The following is a 17,343-nucleotide window of genomic DNA, read 5'->3' as shown; positions in this document are numbered from 1 at the left end:
AGGAAGACACATAATTTAAAGTTAACTTAACATAGTTTGCTTAACAGTCGTGGTTTTATATACTTGTAAATCATTTTGCAATTAAATACATTTAATAGTAGTTAATAGCATCTTTTTTTTTTACAGTAAATTAGCTATGTAGATAACAAATCAGCTGTTTCTCTGATTTGGCAGTCACAATGCCACGCGTGCATCCATAACAAGTGATGACAACCCCGCCACATTGTGCTCTTTCTGTTATTTAATTCTCGACTTAGCTTAAGAACACGATAACTATAACTGCCAATAAGGAATATATAAAATGCTGAAGCATCTTGCACGATGGCGTCTAGGCAGCCAACTGCTGAAGGGTAGTGCCACGCCAGCCAGATACGCATCGGAGTCCTCCAGCAGAGGCAACCCATTAGCCGGCTCTGAAGAAACCCAACAAAAATTTGTGAACCCCTTCTCACAGCCCACTCCAGCATTAAATAATGAGGCGATATCGGAGATATCGGAGACCAAAGAGGATCGGGAGAAGCGGCTTAAGGTGCTCCAGCTGGAGGCAGACATTGCCCATCAGGAGGGACGCCGCGTGCCGGCACTTGACTTCTTCCAGGAGCACCACTGGGAGCACGTGCTGACCCTGCCCACGAAATCGGCTCGGATCAAGTACTTTGCATTTCTCTGGCAAATCGAGATGAAGAAGGAATCGGAGCAGCGGAAGAAGGTTCAGCGGGCGGAGGACACCGTACGGCGGAAAGAGGAGATGCGCAAGGAGCGCGAGGAGAACACGCACATCATTTACGGCCTGGGCCACACGTCCATGTTCCTGCGCATCTACGACACCACAATTAATCACTGGCAGAACAACAGGCTGACCCGCGCCATGCAGTTCGCCCCCAAGATTGTGCTGGATTGCTCCTACGACGAGCACATGAATAACCGGGAAGCTTCGTATGCCGCCAAACAGCTCATGCTATGTTTCGCCGAAAACCGGCTGAACGACGAGCCCTTCGATCTGCACTACTGCAACGCCCACTTGGAGAGCAGAACAATGAAGACCCTCCAGCGCTTCATTCCCACCATGCTCAACCCCGAGTTTCCGATGAACGTGCACCCCCAGTGTTTTACGGAACTGTTTCCCAAGCAGAACCTCGTCTACCTAACGCCTCACTGCCGCGAGGATCTGGTCACCTACAATCCGGATGACGTCTATGTCATTGGTGCCATGGTGGACACAATGAACAATGAGCCACTGTCGCTGGCCAAAGCCAAGCGATTGGGTCTGCGAATGGCGAAACTGCCCCTGGATCGCTACTTGCAGTGGGGGTCCGGTTCGGGCAAATCACTCACTCTCAACCAAATGATCAACATTCATGCTGGACCTCAAGAAAACTGGCAACTGGGAAGCGGCACTGAAGCATGTGCCCCGGCGGAAGGTCGTGGAGAATGAATTCCAGCATCGCAGGGAGAAAGATCACTGGGGTACGGGCACGCGGGCCAGGAAACTCAATATGCGAGTTGATCATCTGCTGGACTTCCAGGAGGATCGGCGGCAGGCCTCGTCATTTGCAACACCCCAAAAGGTTAGGCAGCGCCGGGAGGGCATGGAGTTCCAACTGGACACTTGGGCCACGGGGAAGCAGAAGAAGAAGCAGCGACAAAATTAAAGTTACCTGTTGTATTCATTAAATTGTACTTTTATTTCAGTTCAGATTGCATAGGCTTTACGGAAAGAGGTTCTTTGGTGGTATTGAATCTTCTGCCTCCACTTCCCTTTTAATCGCTGCAACAGTTTGATTCTCTGAGGTAATTTCTTCTATAACCAGCTTAGAATCATTTGCAGAAGGAACGTCAAAATCTTCTTCGCAATCAATGGCCGGAAAACCTTCCGGCTCTGGTTCCAGCTCATCTTCGGCTTCATCTTGGTCAGTCTTCTTGTATTTGAGCCACATGTTCTTCGCATTGATGGCCTGGTAGTTGATGGCCGCCTTAAGGCCGGACTGCTTCAACAGCTCCTTGGCCTTGGTCTCAAACTCCTGCACATGATCCTTGCGCTCCACGGTCATCAGTTTGGTCTCCAGCACGAAAAGAGCCTGCGAGCGCAGAGCCTGAAAGAAGTCCTTGCTCAGGAAAGTGTAATAGTTATAGGCCATGAAGGCAACGTCGAACATGTTGTTCCAGCGAACTGCCCCCTGCTGCAGTTGGACCATTTCCATTGGCGACACATAGTGCACTGTTACTCCGGGCACTGGGATCCAGGGCTTATCGTACGATGCCTGTCCCGTCGCGTCCACTTCCTGGTGGTTAAGCAACGGCGTCATCAGCAACTGAACGGAGCCGTATCTTCGGGAGCGCGTGGGATCATGCTCGTAGGCGGTCTGGGTCTGAAGCTCGTGAAATAGTTCCAAAAGGTTGCGCTCAGTTATGTCAGTAGCGCGATAATCGTTATCCCCATGCACCGAGTGATGCATCCGCTCCTCGGAGGTGCGCAGCCCGAAGCCACAAAAGGGACCAGTCTGGATATCGCCCACATAGCCACGATGAATGAAGGTGCGTCCGTTTCGCACCAAACCAGCGGCCAGAGTTTTGTTCGGTTTGCATTGCTCATATTCCGGAAAAACAAAGGCCACGCCCGACTCCCGCCAGTAGCGATACTCCTGCGAGCAGATTTGCTGACCCCCACGATCCTTTAGGGTCATGCTCAAGTCCCAGTCGAAGGCCCCATTGCGATGGTCGTAACGGGTGCCCAGGAGAGCCCTCGATCGCTGCTCCCAGTAGGAGGTCACCTCGAATATATTCCAGGGATGTGGTTGCCAGAAACTGAAGGCCATCTCCAAGCCATCTCGCTCCTTGTACTTCAGTCCCTCAACATTCAGCATGGGAGCCAGGCGCCGAAGTTTCTCATCATCGGTGACCATTTGGAGCAGAGTGCGCCCCTTGGCGGCCATATAGTGATGGGAGCTGGGCCGCACCACTGCATTTCCGTAGAGGTCCATGAACAGATGCACCTTGCACACCAGGCTAAAGGACTCCGGATCCTCCAGGGCCACGCCCAGGAGCAGCATGTTCCTGGCCACAATTTCGGCGCAGCCATCCAGCACGTAGATGTTAAGTTTGGGTCGGACGCGATGGGTGTATCTCTTGGCCAGAGTCTTAATCAAATGACGCGGATCAGCACCGCCGCAGATGAGGATGTTTAGGCTGTGTAATGGATCGTCTCCGCCTGCTCCTTCCGCATCTCCTTCCTCCCCCAAAGGATCATCGTTGATCTTAAAGGCCTTCAGATACTCCTCGTACAGATCCAATGCCGAGCTGAGACCCCATAACATCTTGACATTAATTTTTGTTTTAATTTTTAACTATCTCAGATCTGTGGTGACTTATTTCTGAGCTCGCTTTCTGTTTCGAATTGATTAATGGCAGTTGCCAGGACTACTTGTTGTCGTCGTTGTCCCCGGCAACGTCCTACTCCTGCGTCAGTCCCTCATTTGCGTGCATCCGTTGCGGGGATTAGGGAACTGTGGCAATCACAACGGAAATTGCTTTCGATATCAGTGGCCTGCAGCGGGCACTGGGCAAATGGCTTCTCGTGGTGGGATGTGTCTTCATATACTACCCCATGGAGGGGCGGAGTGGATGGGAAGTGCCGGGTAATGCATTATTCAGATTTGGTTGTTTGCTTTCAGCTGATTGGCAAGGCGAGCAGCAGCAAATCTATCGGGGATTGCTCCTGGAATCATAATAGTACCATTTTCATTTCAAAAGGAAAGTCTCCGCGGGAATGACCATTGGTCAGGGGAGTCTTAATGGAAGAGTGCTTAGGGAAATTTTTAAAAATAATGTCTCCTCTAAATACTTTTAAAATAAACTAAAATTAATTTCCCACCATAAATTATTGTCTATGAGAAGAGTTTTGTTTCAACTAATTCGTCAGCTTTCGAAAATTAGTTTTTAATTAAAAGGTAATTAAACAAAAAAAAATTTAATTTAAAACATACTTAGCTAATAGCCAATGTTTTCTTCATTATCTATTAAGTTTATTTGTCTAAATTGTTTTGCAGTTTCCCATTTAATTCGTCGAGAAGTAAATAAATTTTTTAATTAAAAATATACGTTTTCCTGCACGCCCTTCATTAAATTAAAAGCCCTTATCTGGTAGTTTTCCGACTTTCCTTTTTTAACTCGCTAAACGCGAACAAATCTCTAAAGCGAGATTAAAGATAATGCGTGTAGATTTTTGGATGGTTTTTTTATTGTTTGCCTGCGGGAAAATCGTTGGTGGACGAATGGATTTAAGGCCAGCGGCAAGTGGCCCACTTAATCCAGATACTTTGCTGTGTTGTCAGTGCTAGTTTTTTATTCAGCCTCAGTTCTGTTTTTCGTGTCTCCCCATTTCTACTTGGTTACTTTCACTTGACAATGTCTGAAAGTTCCTAATACATTGCTAAGTCTTCGCCATAAAGTTTCCCGACTGTTCAGAATGCCTTTCAAATGTTTCTCTGTTTCTCTCGTTATACGCTGCGTATGCTTGATTTGACGATGATACCAGGCAAGGACAGAAGCTATATGTATGTGTTTGGCTGTGCCAAGCTTAGAAAAGTACACTGAGGGGAAAAGTACTATAAGTTACTTATATTGTTTAACCAATTGTTTGTAAAATAAGTAATTAGAAAGAATATCAATATTGATTTCTTTAAAAATTTTCGAAATAAAATAATATGCATTTATATTTAAATGGGTTTAAAATACAATATTAAAAAAAATTAATTGAATTTGACTTTATAATTTGAAATTTGGTTTTACTATACTATATTGATAAAACTATAACTATATTATAACAACTATACCAATAACATTTATGTTTCATAAGATATTTTGTTTTATGTGTAGTGGTTATGAGAGGGAGGTAAATGCACATTAGAAGTGTTCAGTGCCTTGTGTTCGCTTGCAATTATGCGGCTCCAGAGCAGGGAAAATCCATTTAGACGGACAAGTATGATGCGGCGGCATTTTTGTGAGCCTTCCGCAACGTTGGCATTTTCCAGAATTTTCCTTTACCCAAAGCTTGTGCCGCAAGCGAGTACGAGAAGCCCATAAATTCGCCGAAAAACCAAAAGCTAAGTATTCGCATTCCCATGGAGGTCTGAGTGGAGCATCCACTCGATTTGTATGCGGTTCAGTGGGTTCAATTCATCAGTGCTAGTGCACGGCATTTTCTGCCTTTTCCATGGCTTTCCGTCTGGGCCGAAAAACAAAAGTAATAAGAGACCAAAGCTGAAAAGGGTTGACCGAGGCCCACTATTTTTCACATTTCCTGGTAGCTCATTAATTGCGTACATGGCTATCGATCAGGGCTTGTGCCTATGTATGTGCGATGAGAATGGGATTTTCCTTGGCGAATATTGTGGAACCTGACCCACATATACATCCACTATTATCAGCAACATTCATTGTCAATGCTTTCCGCAAACTTTTCTCATTAGACAGTGCAAACAAAATGGCTGCGTCTGCGGTTTTATCCACCCAAAGTTCCGCCCACGATGCTGATGTGGACGCTTTGGCTTTTGTTTGACATTGGCTTGGCAAATGGTGCCATAATGGCCGGAGAACTGCAAACAAACAATGGCTGCCGACGGGCGGACAGATGGGCCGAATAATGAAGAGTGAAAGATGAAAGCCATGCATAATGAAAGAGGTCAGGGGAAACCGAATTAATTGTTGCCAACTCGATGTGCATGTGTCTCCGTCTGAACCTTGACCCACAATCCATTCATCTAGATTTCCAGACCCCCGAAAAAATAATTAAAGAAAATCACAGTGGTCGTTGTTCGCTGTAGCATATTCGAGCTTACATTTTTGGTACATGTTTAACCCTTGTAGATTTTGAATGATGTAATTTCTTAGGAGAACAAAGCCATATAACAAATAAATTTTTTAAATTAAAAAACATTTTGCAATTTTAAAATAAAGCAAAATATTTATTTAGCTTCTCAGATGGCAAAGTATAATTTAAACATTTCGAACTTGTAAGTTTTAAATAAAACATAACAGTTTTCAAGCTACCAAAATCAATTCGTAGAAAAAAAGTCGGCTAAAACTTTTGAAACGCAAATTTTTATTTTGGAATATTTTTTTCTAGAAAACATATGTTAAATGAGGTGCGCTGGAGTTTCATGGCTAAACTAAAAAGTGTCTACTAGATTGAAAATATTAAATTCAGATAGTGTAATATTAAAGATAAAAATTCCATTAAAATTTGTATAATGAAAAATTCCGTTCTGCTTTTCTCCAGTAAAGTTGAGTTTAATTTCGTGTTAATAGACATAGACAGGGTGTACATTTTTCAGTGTGTATTTTTATTCGATATCGCTAACCGATTCCGTTGCCGTATCCGTATCCGTATCTGTTTCCGTTTCCAGATGCATAATTCCTCGGGAGATGCTCGTGGCTCAGCTACACTAGATGGACACTACACTAGGCTACATAGACATTAATTGCTTATTTTTAACGAAGTTTCACTTGTGGCATGCATAGAAATATCCGGTGTAGAAATATCCATTTGTCGTTCTCAGTTGTAGATTTGCTTTGTGGTTGTTCGTTTGTTTTGTTTTTTTTTCGTTCCAGGCAAGAACCTCTGATTGTCAGAAAGTTATTGAAGTTATATCCGCGGGAAGTGCAAGCCCGTGAACCAAAAAAGTGCGTTTCGAACTGAGGTCGAGGTAATACTAATTCTACAGCGAACATGGTAGCTTAAAATATATACATTTGCTTGTTTCCTTAACTAACCATCAATGTTTTGTCTTTGTGCTTGTGTCGGTGTGTGTTTTTGTTTTCTTGTTTTCACTTGTTTTTACTTGTGTTTTTAAGCATAGTTACGCTTTTTACCCCTTCAGAGAGTTTGTATTTGCATTTCTCATTTAAACAGATTCTAAGTTATTGCGTTATTGTGTCAATACAATCAACATTTAGCTCGGGTCTAGTAGGTACATAAAACACTCTACAACAATAAAATGTCGAAATTGGCTCACTTAAAGCTATAGTTCCTACAAAGTCTGAGACGGTGGTTTATCAGATTTAACTATGTTATGTTATGTTATGTTATATTATTGGTTTACATCTACAAAGATAAATGGGAGATGGGTTATTGCTTTCCATTGTCATTTTGGATAAGTACGCCATTTAATGGATGGTGCTGCTGGTGCTTCAGGCCTTATCCCTTGTGGTATCCTCCTCCTCCTGAAGCGAAATGATCTGCATAAATTGATAACAAATTCGGAATGTGCTTTAGTTTGTCTCTGGTATTACTGGCATCGGTCTAGAGTGACATGCCCAACACCGAATTACTTGCTGGCATCTACGTTCGTTCACGTCCAGCTCTAATAGCAATTGCCAAATAAACGTTACTTGCACGAGACATCAAAGCAAAGGCTTTCGCTGTGGCCATTGGCCAAATTAAGATGATTAAGCTCTATTAACTGTATGACTCTAGTGGTTCGGCTAGGGGATATGTGTCATTGCGACCTGGTAGCATACTTACTTGATAGCATCCAGATGGCCGTGCAGAGGTTGTTTTTCCTTTTGCGGTTATAAATATGCTATTTTACGAGTTCTCTATAGACTGTGTAGAATTCTCAAAAGTGTTTTTTTCAGCAGTTGCATTTGAGGTATGCCCGTATTTTCGAAAGGTAAGTGTGTCTAGTCCCTAGCAATAACAATGTGATATCTTATCCTAATTACCTAATCTTAACGTCCTATCCCCACTGAAAGAAGTCATCGAAGTCATCTAGAAACGAAATTTAACCGAAATTAGCCAGATGGGGGGGTTAGTCAATTTTGGGGTGCCGTTCTGGTTCTGTGGTTGGGTTCTTGCAAAGTGCTCTACATACGTTGAACTAGCTGCGATTTGGAAAACACTGGAGGATAACATGCCAATCGAGTGGGGAAACTAATCTAAATGGTTTACATTTTTTTTTTGTCTTGCGGGTTATTATCATATTTGTAGTATTTATTCACGCTGTCTGCCGTTGGTGGCTACTGTTCCGGTTGCAGTTGTTTATGGGAGCAGTGAGCTGCGGGAACTGGTTTTCGAACTGTGGGCGGTGGCTGTTGGTTGTGGTTGTGGTGGTGGTGGTGGTTGTGGTGGTTCATTCGGAGTTGTGGTTCGGATAGTTGGAATGGAAAATGGGAACTTCATTTTCATTTTTCGTTTTCGTTTTCATTTTTTATTTTTATTTTTGTTCATTTTGGTTTTACAGCAGAATCGTGGCCAAACTTGGCAACAATTTTAAACGGAACGAGTATTTAAATATGCAGGAAGATATATAGTATATATACACATCGAGAGAGCGTAAAACGTTATAAAATCGAGAGGAGTCGAAAGTGAAAACACATACTTAGAGAACGAGAAAGCGAATAACACTTTATTTGTAGTATACATGGTAGTATGTATTATGGTACACAGGCTCAAGTTCTGTCTTGGTTTTTGGGGTTTTGCGTACTTGTTTCTTTGGCTGAAAGCAAAACATGCCTGAGGAGGATGGATGAACATAACGTAGAGCTTGGAGAACGAGCTGCTTACCTCACTGGACCCCATGGGAACCCACCCACAAGTCTGTGAAACCATTCGATTCGCTTTCGTTTTCGTTTTCGTTCGACTGGTATTGATTGCTTTTAATTTGCTCAATTCATTACCCGGCCAGCGATGCGATGGTCTCTTCTTTGCTTATCGAGTTAATCGCGTTGCGAATTTATTGATTGCACTTTTATGCATTGGCCAGTGCGAAATGAGCACGACCACTGGTCGGATGAGCACTTAATATTCATGATGCAGCCATTTACTCGAAAGCCATTACAGTCGAAAACACGCGCACTAGCCCTGTCATTACCTGGGGTAAAACTAATTATAATTAACAATGGCGAATGGCATCCACAGGCTCGTTACAAGCGTTTTAACATGTATCCCAATCACCATTTAAGCTGTGAGTTTACGGATTTCTTTAAAAGTTTGTTAGGGGTTAAAATATCAAAGATAATGTCCAGTTCAGATAAAAAAAAGGTCTAGGAATATTTTTACCTGAATTGAACTGAGATTATATGAAAGGCAGCGAAGCTATTTAAGTAGTTGCTGAAATTTCTTAAATTAAATCCATTAATGAATCAAACTTATCGAACTAAAAGAACTTTAGCTGCCATTTAATTGAACTGAATAAAAAAAAAAATGATTGATATCTCCTTTAAAAATTATATATTTGATATCCTAGCAACACCAATTACAAATTTTTTTTGGAACTAAATTGAAACTTAACCGAATTAAAAAAAAAATGTATATTCTTTAATATTAAATATCCTAAGAACACCAGTTTAATATGTTGCAACATAGTTTTACAGCTTTACGACTGGAAGATTTTTTATATCAATTTAGTGTAATTTTAGTTTTATGGGATTTTTGACACCCTTATAAAACACGCAGCCCTAACCGTATTTTACCAAAGTTTAGTCTCTGTTTTCTGGAGTGTACTCACCTGGACACAGTTTCCGGACAATTTGACCATAGATAATTGGGTATAATTGAACGAGCAATCAAAATAAAACGAAATAAACCTTGTGGAAATTTATTAAAATAAATAAGTGAAAGTTTACTAATGGCGAAAAACTACGCATGGCCAAAACTACGGACAGAGGGTGGCAAACGTGGTGCTGGAGAACGAAAGTGGTGGTATAATGTTGGTGGTGCAGATTGGTGGTGGTGTGGCGGTTCAGTGGGGTCGGTGGTTGGGTGCCTGCCCATTGTCGTCGTCATTGGGCCACACAGTCATTACAGATTGGCCGTGGGATCGGGGGTGCTGTTATTCGAATGGGAATTGCCGGTATCCCGGAGTGGCATCGGGTGACCATGCTGGCTGGACTCGGACCGGTGGTTGGTGGCCTTGTGGCGCAAGAGGTGCCAGCGACGCTGCCAGAAGGAGGAGGAGGCCTTTTTGGCCAGAATCTGCTCGCTGCCGGCCACCTCAATGTGGCCCACAGAGGCCCGACTCGTCTGCGGATGCAGGACGAGATCCGTGCGCAGCTGCTGCACACGGCGGACATCGTAGTTCTCCACCACAATGATGGGCGTGGGTCGGAGGCGGAGTTGGTCGGTCGGATTGAGCCGGATGTTCGGTTGCAGGGACTGACAGTTCCGCTGGCGGCGCCAAAGGCGAGACTTAAGACTGGGCCAATGGAGCAACTGGCGCAGGGAGATCCGTTGCGGGGACTCGGGTGCGGATGGGGCGGCAAGGAGGTCTCTGACCAGGTCCGGAGCCACCACCAGCCCCCCATCCGCACATCGGCACTGTCCGCGGTGGTCGTGTATGGTGGTGGTGTTGGTGTAGGTGTAGGTGTTGGTGCTGGTGTTGGTGTCCAGCCGCAGGCTGCTGCTGTCCTGCGAGTTCTGTGGTGGGGGTGTGCTCACATAGAACTTGGTGCGGCCGGAGCGACGTGGCTCCCGCTCCCGCAGACTGTTCGTTTTCCATGCATCGTGCAGGGACCGGAGGCCGGGCAAACGTGCAAGGAGGTGGATGTTATCGTAGGAGGCGGACAACATACCTGCGCGCTCATCCTGGTACTCATCGTCGTCCGACGATTCGAGACGGTCCTCCACCAGCGAGGTTTGCCTCGAGAGACCCTGTTACAAGGGTTCAGATAGCACATTGCACATTGCATGTGCATGTTGCACGTTGCACATTGCATTGCACATTGCACGTTGCACATTGCACAGATTGCAGATTGCAGATTGGTGTGTAAGCAAACAGAGACGAAGCGAAATGAAACGAAAAGAAAGGAGACGAAACAGAAAAACCAAAATAGTGAGCGCATCTACTACGAATACCAAAGGATTACACAGACATTAAAGCGAACTGCAGCTAAGGTCCTTCCATTTGCTCCTTCCAAGAGAGAGAGAGAGAAAGTGGGGCTTGAATGGAGACCACTGACCACTTACCGCATTGTGACGCCTTCTGGGCGGCGACCGCTTGTTCCACAGAGCCTCCAGCTGGTCAAAGTGCTGCGATTGGGCCAGAGCCGCCTGCTCCGGCCCCAGATTCGCCTGCGAGGCACCCGTCTTGGTCTCGGCGATCTTCGAGATCTCCTCCATGCTGGCCGAGACGCTGAAGCGACGCTTCAGACGCTCGTCCACCTGGGCCATCATCACCGAGGAGGTCAGGTGGCCGTACTTCTTCTGCCAGGTGTACGTGTCCAAGGAGACCTCCTTCTTCAGCAGCCGCTTCATCTGCCGCTTGGGGCCCTGCGGTCGCAGATCTGCAAGGTAATGAGGTTGTTATATTTGTAAGCGATGGATCCATCATATACAATAGATTAGGTTAGGTAGCTATGCCTATTTAATTCATAATATGACCTGCTCATTGGCAAAATTGATTGCCCTGGTTTCCTGCTGAACACCATTAATTTATATGTGCCGGAAGGAGTCTGTGGACTTAATTCCTGTTTACAGACCAAATGATGCCTTGAATGAGCCTATTTGTAAAGCATTGCATTGTCTTAAAACATTTTTTCACAACATATTTAGTTTGGTAATAGTTAAGTAGCCAGTAAACAAATGATCTTTTCGCGAACAATTATAATAATAAATAATAATAATACATAATATAAAACATTTTAATTTATGACTCGGGTAGCGTGTCAAAAATCACTATCTATAGTCAGTAAGTTGTATTATGTCCGTAAGTTGTATTCACTTTTTCTAATTTATTGCCGGTTATTAATTTATTATCGATTTTTTCGCTCAAAACGTATAAATACAAACATCGTGTTAAGTACTGATTTTGATTTCATTTAAGATACTTGATAATTAAAGCGAAAAGGTTAGAGTGGTTTCTTTTAACCCAAAGGTTTGGCGATGTGTGTAGTATTTGTGCACTTCTGTTTTTGACACACAACATGTTTTTACTTTCAATTGTTTAATTTATATTGAACATGTTTATCACAAACGTAAAATAACGTATTTGTTATTTAACGAACCCAGCTACACAGATATTTATGTCTTTTGAAATGCTTTTATTAAGCAGTTATCCATAATCGATATATAAGTGAGCGTTATGAAATAAACCATACCTTCAACATCCTTACTGGGACCCGAATAAGTGGGCAGCTTGACGTACTGCGCCGGGGTGTTGTGTAAACAAATCACGGGGAGATTGTAGCTGTCCACCAGTTGGACCAGAACTCGAGACACTTCCAAACTGATGTCAAAGTGGGTGAAGGGCACATGCATTTGGAGCGAGGTCAGCGCCAATCCACGCTTGGTCTCCCAAACGATCAGGGTCTTGTCATCGCTTCCCGAAACTGCAGTGGAACCTGTTTTTGAAGGAATAAAATGAGGATATTATAAATATACCCGTTACTGAAATACTATGTAAAAAGTAGAGGGTAGCATTCCCGACCCTATATCACTAGCCCTATGAATTGCCGTGTCGATCTGTCTGCCCTTATGAATGTAGGGATTTTGGATTTTAAATGTAAATTTAAATTATATATTATATGTTTGTATGTTTATATGTTTTTTCATTCAATACCTATTGAATCATACAAATTATTTTCCAAATTATGAGCTATATTGTAACTTTTCTGGCAGATGACGCTAATTTAAAAATTTTTGATTTATTATTTGGAAATTAGTTAGCTAAGTAACAGCTAACTAATCGTCGAGTTCTCGACCATAATATATTAATTAATTAATTATTTGAAGCTACAAGTTCTTGGCTCAACTCACCATCTGCCGAAACTTTAACACCAATCACTGGACCCAGATGTCCTGCCAGCGTGTGCACCTCCTCGCCGGTGAGCAGGTCCCAGATGATGAGATTCATGTCCTTGGAGCCGGACAGCACCTGGGTCTTGTTGGTCACCGAAACGGCCACGCAGGTGACGGCATCGCTGTGCCCCACCAGCACCTGGCTGAGCTTGCCGCCCGTCGCCTGCCACACCTTCAAGGACATGTCCCGCGATCCGCTGATGATGTGGGCACTATCCGCACTGATCTCGAAGCAGGTGATCTCATCCGAGTGCGAGACGGAGTATTTCTCGTCCTCCTGCGTGAGTGACCAGATCTTGAGGGTGTTGTCCCCGTTGGTGGAGGCGGCAAACCGCATGTTGTTGGTTACGGCCAGACTCTTGTAGGGACCTTGGATGGTCTGCAGCAGATTGCCCGAGTGGGCCATCCAAACGAGCAGCAGAGAGTCCCGATCCGTGGAGATAACGCGCAGAGAGTCCATCAGGACCACCACCTTGACCACCGGTGCGGCATGACCCTTGAACGAATGGCTGATCTCCCCCTGTGCCAGGTTCCAAATGAGCACCAATCGATCCTCGGAGCCGGTGGCCAGGAACTCGCCGTTCGGCGCAAACTTCAGGCAGGAAACCCCGGCCGAATGACCCTCCAGCGTACACTGGTACTCCGGCGTATTGATCCGCATCAGGTGGACACTGCGGCCGGAGGCGATGGCCATTTGCTGGGAGTCGCGGGAGAGGTCGAAGCAGGTGATCGGTGGCAATGTGGTCGACGGCGATCGCTGCGCCTGCGCATGGCGCTTTAGGCTGCGCTTGCGACGCGGATGACGCGAGTAGGGATTCACGTAGAGCTCCTCGTTGCGGAACGAGTAGAAGGTGATCTTGTTGCCACCGACGGTGACCAGAAAGTCGTCGTTGTCCATCGCATGCACGGCGGTCACCGGTCCCGGATTCGGGGGCATGGATCTTACCAGTTTACCGGCGTGCATGTCGTAGATCAACGCCCGCGTATCATCGCAGCCCACCACACAACGCTGACTATCCTTGCCGATCGAGATGGTGCGGATCTGGAGGTTTAAATACCTAGAATCAGTATCCAGAAAGAGGCTACCTCCAACTCACCTTCGATTTGTGTCCTTTAAGAGTATGCAGCTCCTTTCCGGTGGCCAAAGTACGAACATACAACGCATTATCCTCACACAAAGCCAACAGGAAAACCTGAAAGTTTAAGACAATAATATTTATATTAAAGTTATACAAAACATATGCATTTTATAATTCAAAAGTGGTAATGTTCAAAAAATGTGTTACAAAAATCACTAAGAAAATAACAATAACTAAATTCATTTATTGATATGTCTAAAAGTATGCAATATAAAATAGTAACGTCGTCTTTGGTTACAAATCTATCGGATAACCGAATTGAAAGCACATATTGCATACTTTTAGACACATTTACAAGTGAATTAAAAATAAATATTAGTTTTTCAAGTGTGTTTCATTCGAAAAGATTAGAAATTTGTTTCCCTTGTATATTATTTAATATGTAATTAAAAAAACCCTCTTAAACATCTTTAGGTAATGACCACAGTTTTTAATACATTTTGGTTCATATAAAATTCTTGATGGAAAATGAATGGTGATTGAGGCATTTTAATTTTTGAGCCATTCAGATGCTTAATTAACAATTTTCGCCATAATTATGGATTGAGTTCTCTGCACATTAACGGTCGTTGACGAGGTAATCGAAAATTAATTAATTGCATTTTACCAACACAGCCAACACAGGCTGAAGCATTTCAATTTGAGGCCAGCTTACAGGAAGCTCTCCCAGGGGGCGGGTAAGGGGCGTGGCTGGGTCACTGCCGTGCCATGAAGCCATCAGGATGCAGGCCAAAGAGCAAGAAAGTTGATTTCCTTTTGCCATTTTCTTTGGCTAAGAATCCTGCCCAAGGGGCTCCTACCCACAAACTGAAGTGTTCTTGTGTACATATGTACGTATATCGTAATATGGTATGCATGTACTCATGCCTGTGCGAAAATACATTTCAATTTGGAAAGGGAGGAAACTCCAGGCCAACAGGAGATGTCCTTGTTATCGCGAAACAATTTTTCCGCCTGCTTATAGGCAATTTTCCCTCAATTTTCGCCAGCACTTTTGTTTAATGTGTGAAATTGTATTTTCCGTGACGGCAAAGGACACCACGAGTTTTTCGATCTGAAGGAGCCGGAGCTCACCAAAGTCCACGGGTAATTGAATCGCTCTCCTGGTCTATATCTTACCTTTGTCTCTGGCTTTTCAGTTCTGTTGTTCTGTTGTCTGAAATGCGAGATGGCTTAGGCACTCGGAAAAATGTTTTTCAAAACTTAGATTTTAAAACTTATAAAACTTCAAGTTATTTATTAAATGTGGCTTAAGTGCTTGGAAAGCAATATGTATAAGGTAAATAAAGACGCTTTGCGATTTGGTAGTAAAGTGTTTGATTAGTTAAGATCGCATTCCTTAAATGTTTCATTATTTTTGTTTTGCAATAAGAGCTCTAAAGTAAGCCTTCTTTTTTTCAGTGCATTAACTGCTGGGTGGTAATGTGTTATCCTAGGAGTTTCCCTTGAGCCAGCAGCTGCAGTTCGGGCGCACCTTGAATTACAGTTGCTTTTTCCTGTTGTCTGTCTATTGTGGATTTGCTGGGACAGCCCAAATGGATGAGGGGGCAACTTAAGGAGCGGGAGACAAGTGGTAGCACGCATCAATTGCCTGGCGTTGGGCTGATGTGGAAGGGGAGTAGGGAATGGGGATAAGATGAGATCAGATGGGATAGGGATGGGAAGGTGGCACAGTTGCCATTGACAAAGGACATCAATGTTGGGGAGTTGCCCGTCGGTATCTTGATATTATTTTGCGTGCCAAATTGCTGCTAAGTATGCAATACTTATATGATAGAGGCAGTGGCAGGCACGAACCAACGCATACACACCACACACAAACATATCTGGTTTTTTGTCAAGCTGATTGACAACAAAGGATTTGGCGCGTAATGCGTCCCCAAGCCGAAATCACTTATTAGAATTTCCACCGGAAAATGCTCTCTCTCCCCTCCCTCACCCTCCCCCTTCCCTACCCCTCCGCTCCCCGCGAAGTTGTCAAGTCACCCAGCTTTTTCTGTCATATCTCAGCGAATCTATTTTGTCGTCCATCCATTGTGCTTTGCTTTAAACTTGCAGGATTTCAGTCTTTTGCCATTTTTCCATGTCGTCTCTGGCGTTTATGTTCCCTTAAATGGCGCTTTTCGTTATTCGGTTACTTGGGACGCTTCACTCAAGTGGAATATGGCTTAAAGCTTGCCATTCTCGCATTTTATTATGTTTTTTTCCGTCTCGAGCGCAGGAATTTATTTTAAAGCTTTTCAGCTGAGCATGATGATGAGCGGTGAAATCCCCTTAAGGACTCAACTTTTGTCTTTGCCAGAAGTTTGTTTCGTTAAATTTGAGAAAGCCACATAAGGACCGGGGTGTGAGTGTGTGTTGTAAATTCGCCAAGGATGCACTTGCCGACTTTAAACCATAAAATATCATTTTTCCCCAATTATTTGTGGGCAAATAAACTCACCGAATTACAGGAAATGTCGATGCGGAGCACGGGACTCGTCATCTGCATGGTATTCAGCAGGCAGAAGTTCTCCAGGTTCCAAACGCAAATGGTCCTGTCGTGACTGCCCGAGATCAGGACATCGCATGCCCCGGCCACCAAAATCCCACTCACCGGCCCGCGGTGATGGGTGATGCGATGTCTCTGGAAAAAGAATTGCATAAATTGAGTTTAAAAAGGGAAAGTTGTATAAAGCAACGTTAAAATACGTATTTTTTAGTTGGTGTTGTTTGACCCCCAACAAACCGTCAACAAACCAAAACCGTTTCTTTTTAAAAATATATGAATTCTGCTGAGTAAAAATTAAAGTAAATATTTTTAAGTTTATTAGAGACATCTAAAGGATATCTACATTTTGTTTCCCTATGAAAATAATTTAATTGCTTTATTATCTATATTCATCAAAATCGAACTGTTTTTGTGACTATTTACAAAATTCTATAAGGTGAAGAACAGTTTGTTTGTCATATATGCTCAACGAACGCCGTTTGGTTTTAATACCAACTAAACGAAGGGGTTTTAGGTATTAATCACTGACAGTGAAAGGGGAGCTTTGTTGCCAACCGACTTTGACTTGGCTTGCGTGTCACATGTGCTACCCTCAATTTGGTGCTCCCTTTTGTTTGTCACATTTCGTATGCATTAAGTTAATTGCCACCTAGCATGCAAAGTTCCTCATCCCAGGAAGCAACAGCGGAAAATGCCAAAAGTTTGATAAATTACCCGGACTTAAAAAAATCAAAAAAAAATAAGCGAAAAAGAAAACCGCCGGCGACATGAATGGAAATGCCGGCATGACACGGCGTATACGTAATATCGTAATTAATTCAATAAAAGCACGTAATTGCAGGTGTGTGTGAGTATGTGTGGCACTACCGGTCGTAAAGGAAGAGTATTGCAGCCTTTTATCTAGAGTCGTGGAAAAATCC

General features: G+C 43.7%; 3 protein-coding genes across 15 annotated transcripts in view; 1 reads left to right on the top strand and 2 right to left on the bottom strand.

Moving 5' to 3' along the window:
• The first annotated feature begins 193 nt into the window (after window positions 1-193).
• On the top strand, window positions 194-1,696 carry LOC128254565 (mitochondrial ribonuclease P protein 1 homolog). The gene is given in 2 exon segments (XM_052983709.1): window positions 194-1,357; window positions 1,359-1,696. Coding segments are annotated over 2 exon segments (1,350 nt in total). The 5' UTR covers window positions 194-301; the 3' UTR covers window positions 1,653-1,696.
• LOC128254559 (dynein axonemal assembly factor 3 homolog) lies at window positions 1,660-3,455 on the bottom strand. Its single transcript, XM_052983700.1, has one exon. The coding sequence runs from the start codon at window positions 3,312-3,314 to the stop codon at window positions 1,710-1,712; it is 1,605 nt and encodes a 534-aa protein (XP_052839660.1). The 5' UTR covers window positions 3,315-3,455; the 3' UTR covers window positions 1,660-1,709.
• A 2,936-nt stretch (window positions 3,456-6,391) lies between these two features.
• Window positions 6,392-17,343, bottom strand: part of LOC128254545 (protein qui-1) — a 42,264-nt gene continuing 31,312 nt past the window's right edge. For 6 of the 13 annotated variants that reach the window (XM_052983677.1, XM_052983675.1, XM_052983676.1 and 3 more), the window contains 6 exons: window positions 16,376-16,558; window positions 13,891-13,986; window positions 12,752-13,835; window positions 12,094-12,336; window positions 10,964-11,280; window positions 9,375-10,648 (listed from right to left, as the gene is read on the bottom strand). In XM_052983677.1, coding sequence (XP_052839637.1) covers window positions 9,800-10,648; window positions 10,964-11,280; window positions 12,094-12,336; window positions 12,752-13,835; window positions 13,891-13,986; window positions 16,376-16,558 — 2,772 coding nt within the window. In that variant the 3' untranslated portion in view covers window positions 9,375-9,799. Of the gene's footprint in view, window positions 8,089-9,373; window positions 10,649-10,963; window positions 11,281-12,093; window positions 12,337-12,751; window positions 13,836-13,890; window positions 13,987-16,375; window positions 16,559-17,343 lie in introns of those variants that run through there. The other 7 variants (XR_008267561.1, XM_052983680.1, XM_052983682.1 and 4 more) reach the window with 7 other exon arrangements.

This window comes from Drosophila gunungcola, assembly GCF_025200985.1.
Source record: "Drosophila gunungcola strain Sukarami chromosome 2R unlocalized genomic scaffold, Dgunungcola_SK_2 000006F, whole genome shotgun sequence".
Classification (NCBI taxonomy): Eukaryota; Metazoa; Arthropoda; class Insecta; order Diptera; family Drosophilidae; genus Drosophila; species Drosophila gunungcola.
The sequence above is the reverse complement of the archived record's forward strand: the minus strand, read 5'-3'. Positions and strand labels throughout refer to the sequence as shown.

Excerpts from the sequence above, each read along its gene's own strand:
- LOC128254559 (XM_052983700.1), bottom strand. The coding sequence starts at position 3,314 with ATGTTATGGGGTCTCAGCTCGGCATTGGATCTGTACGAGGAGTATCTG.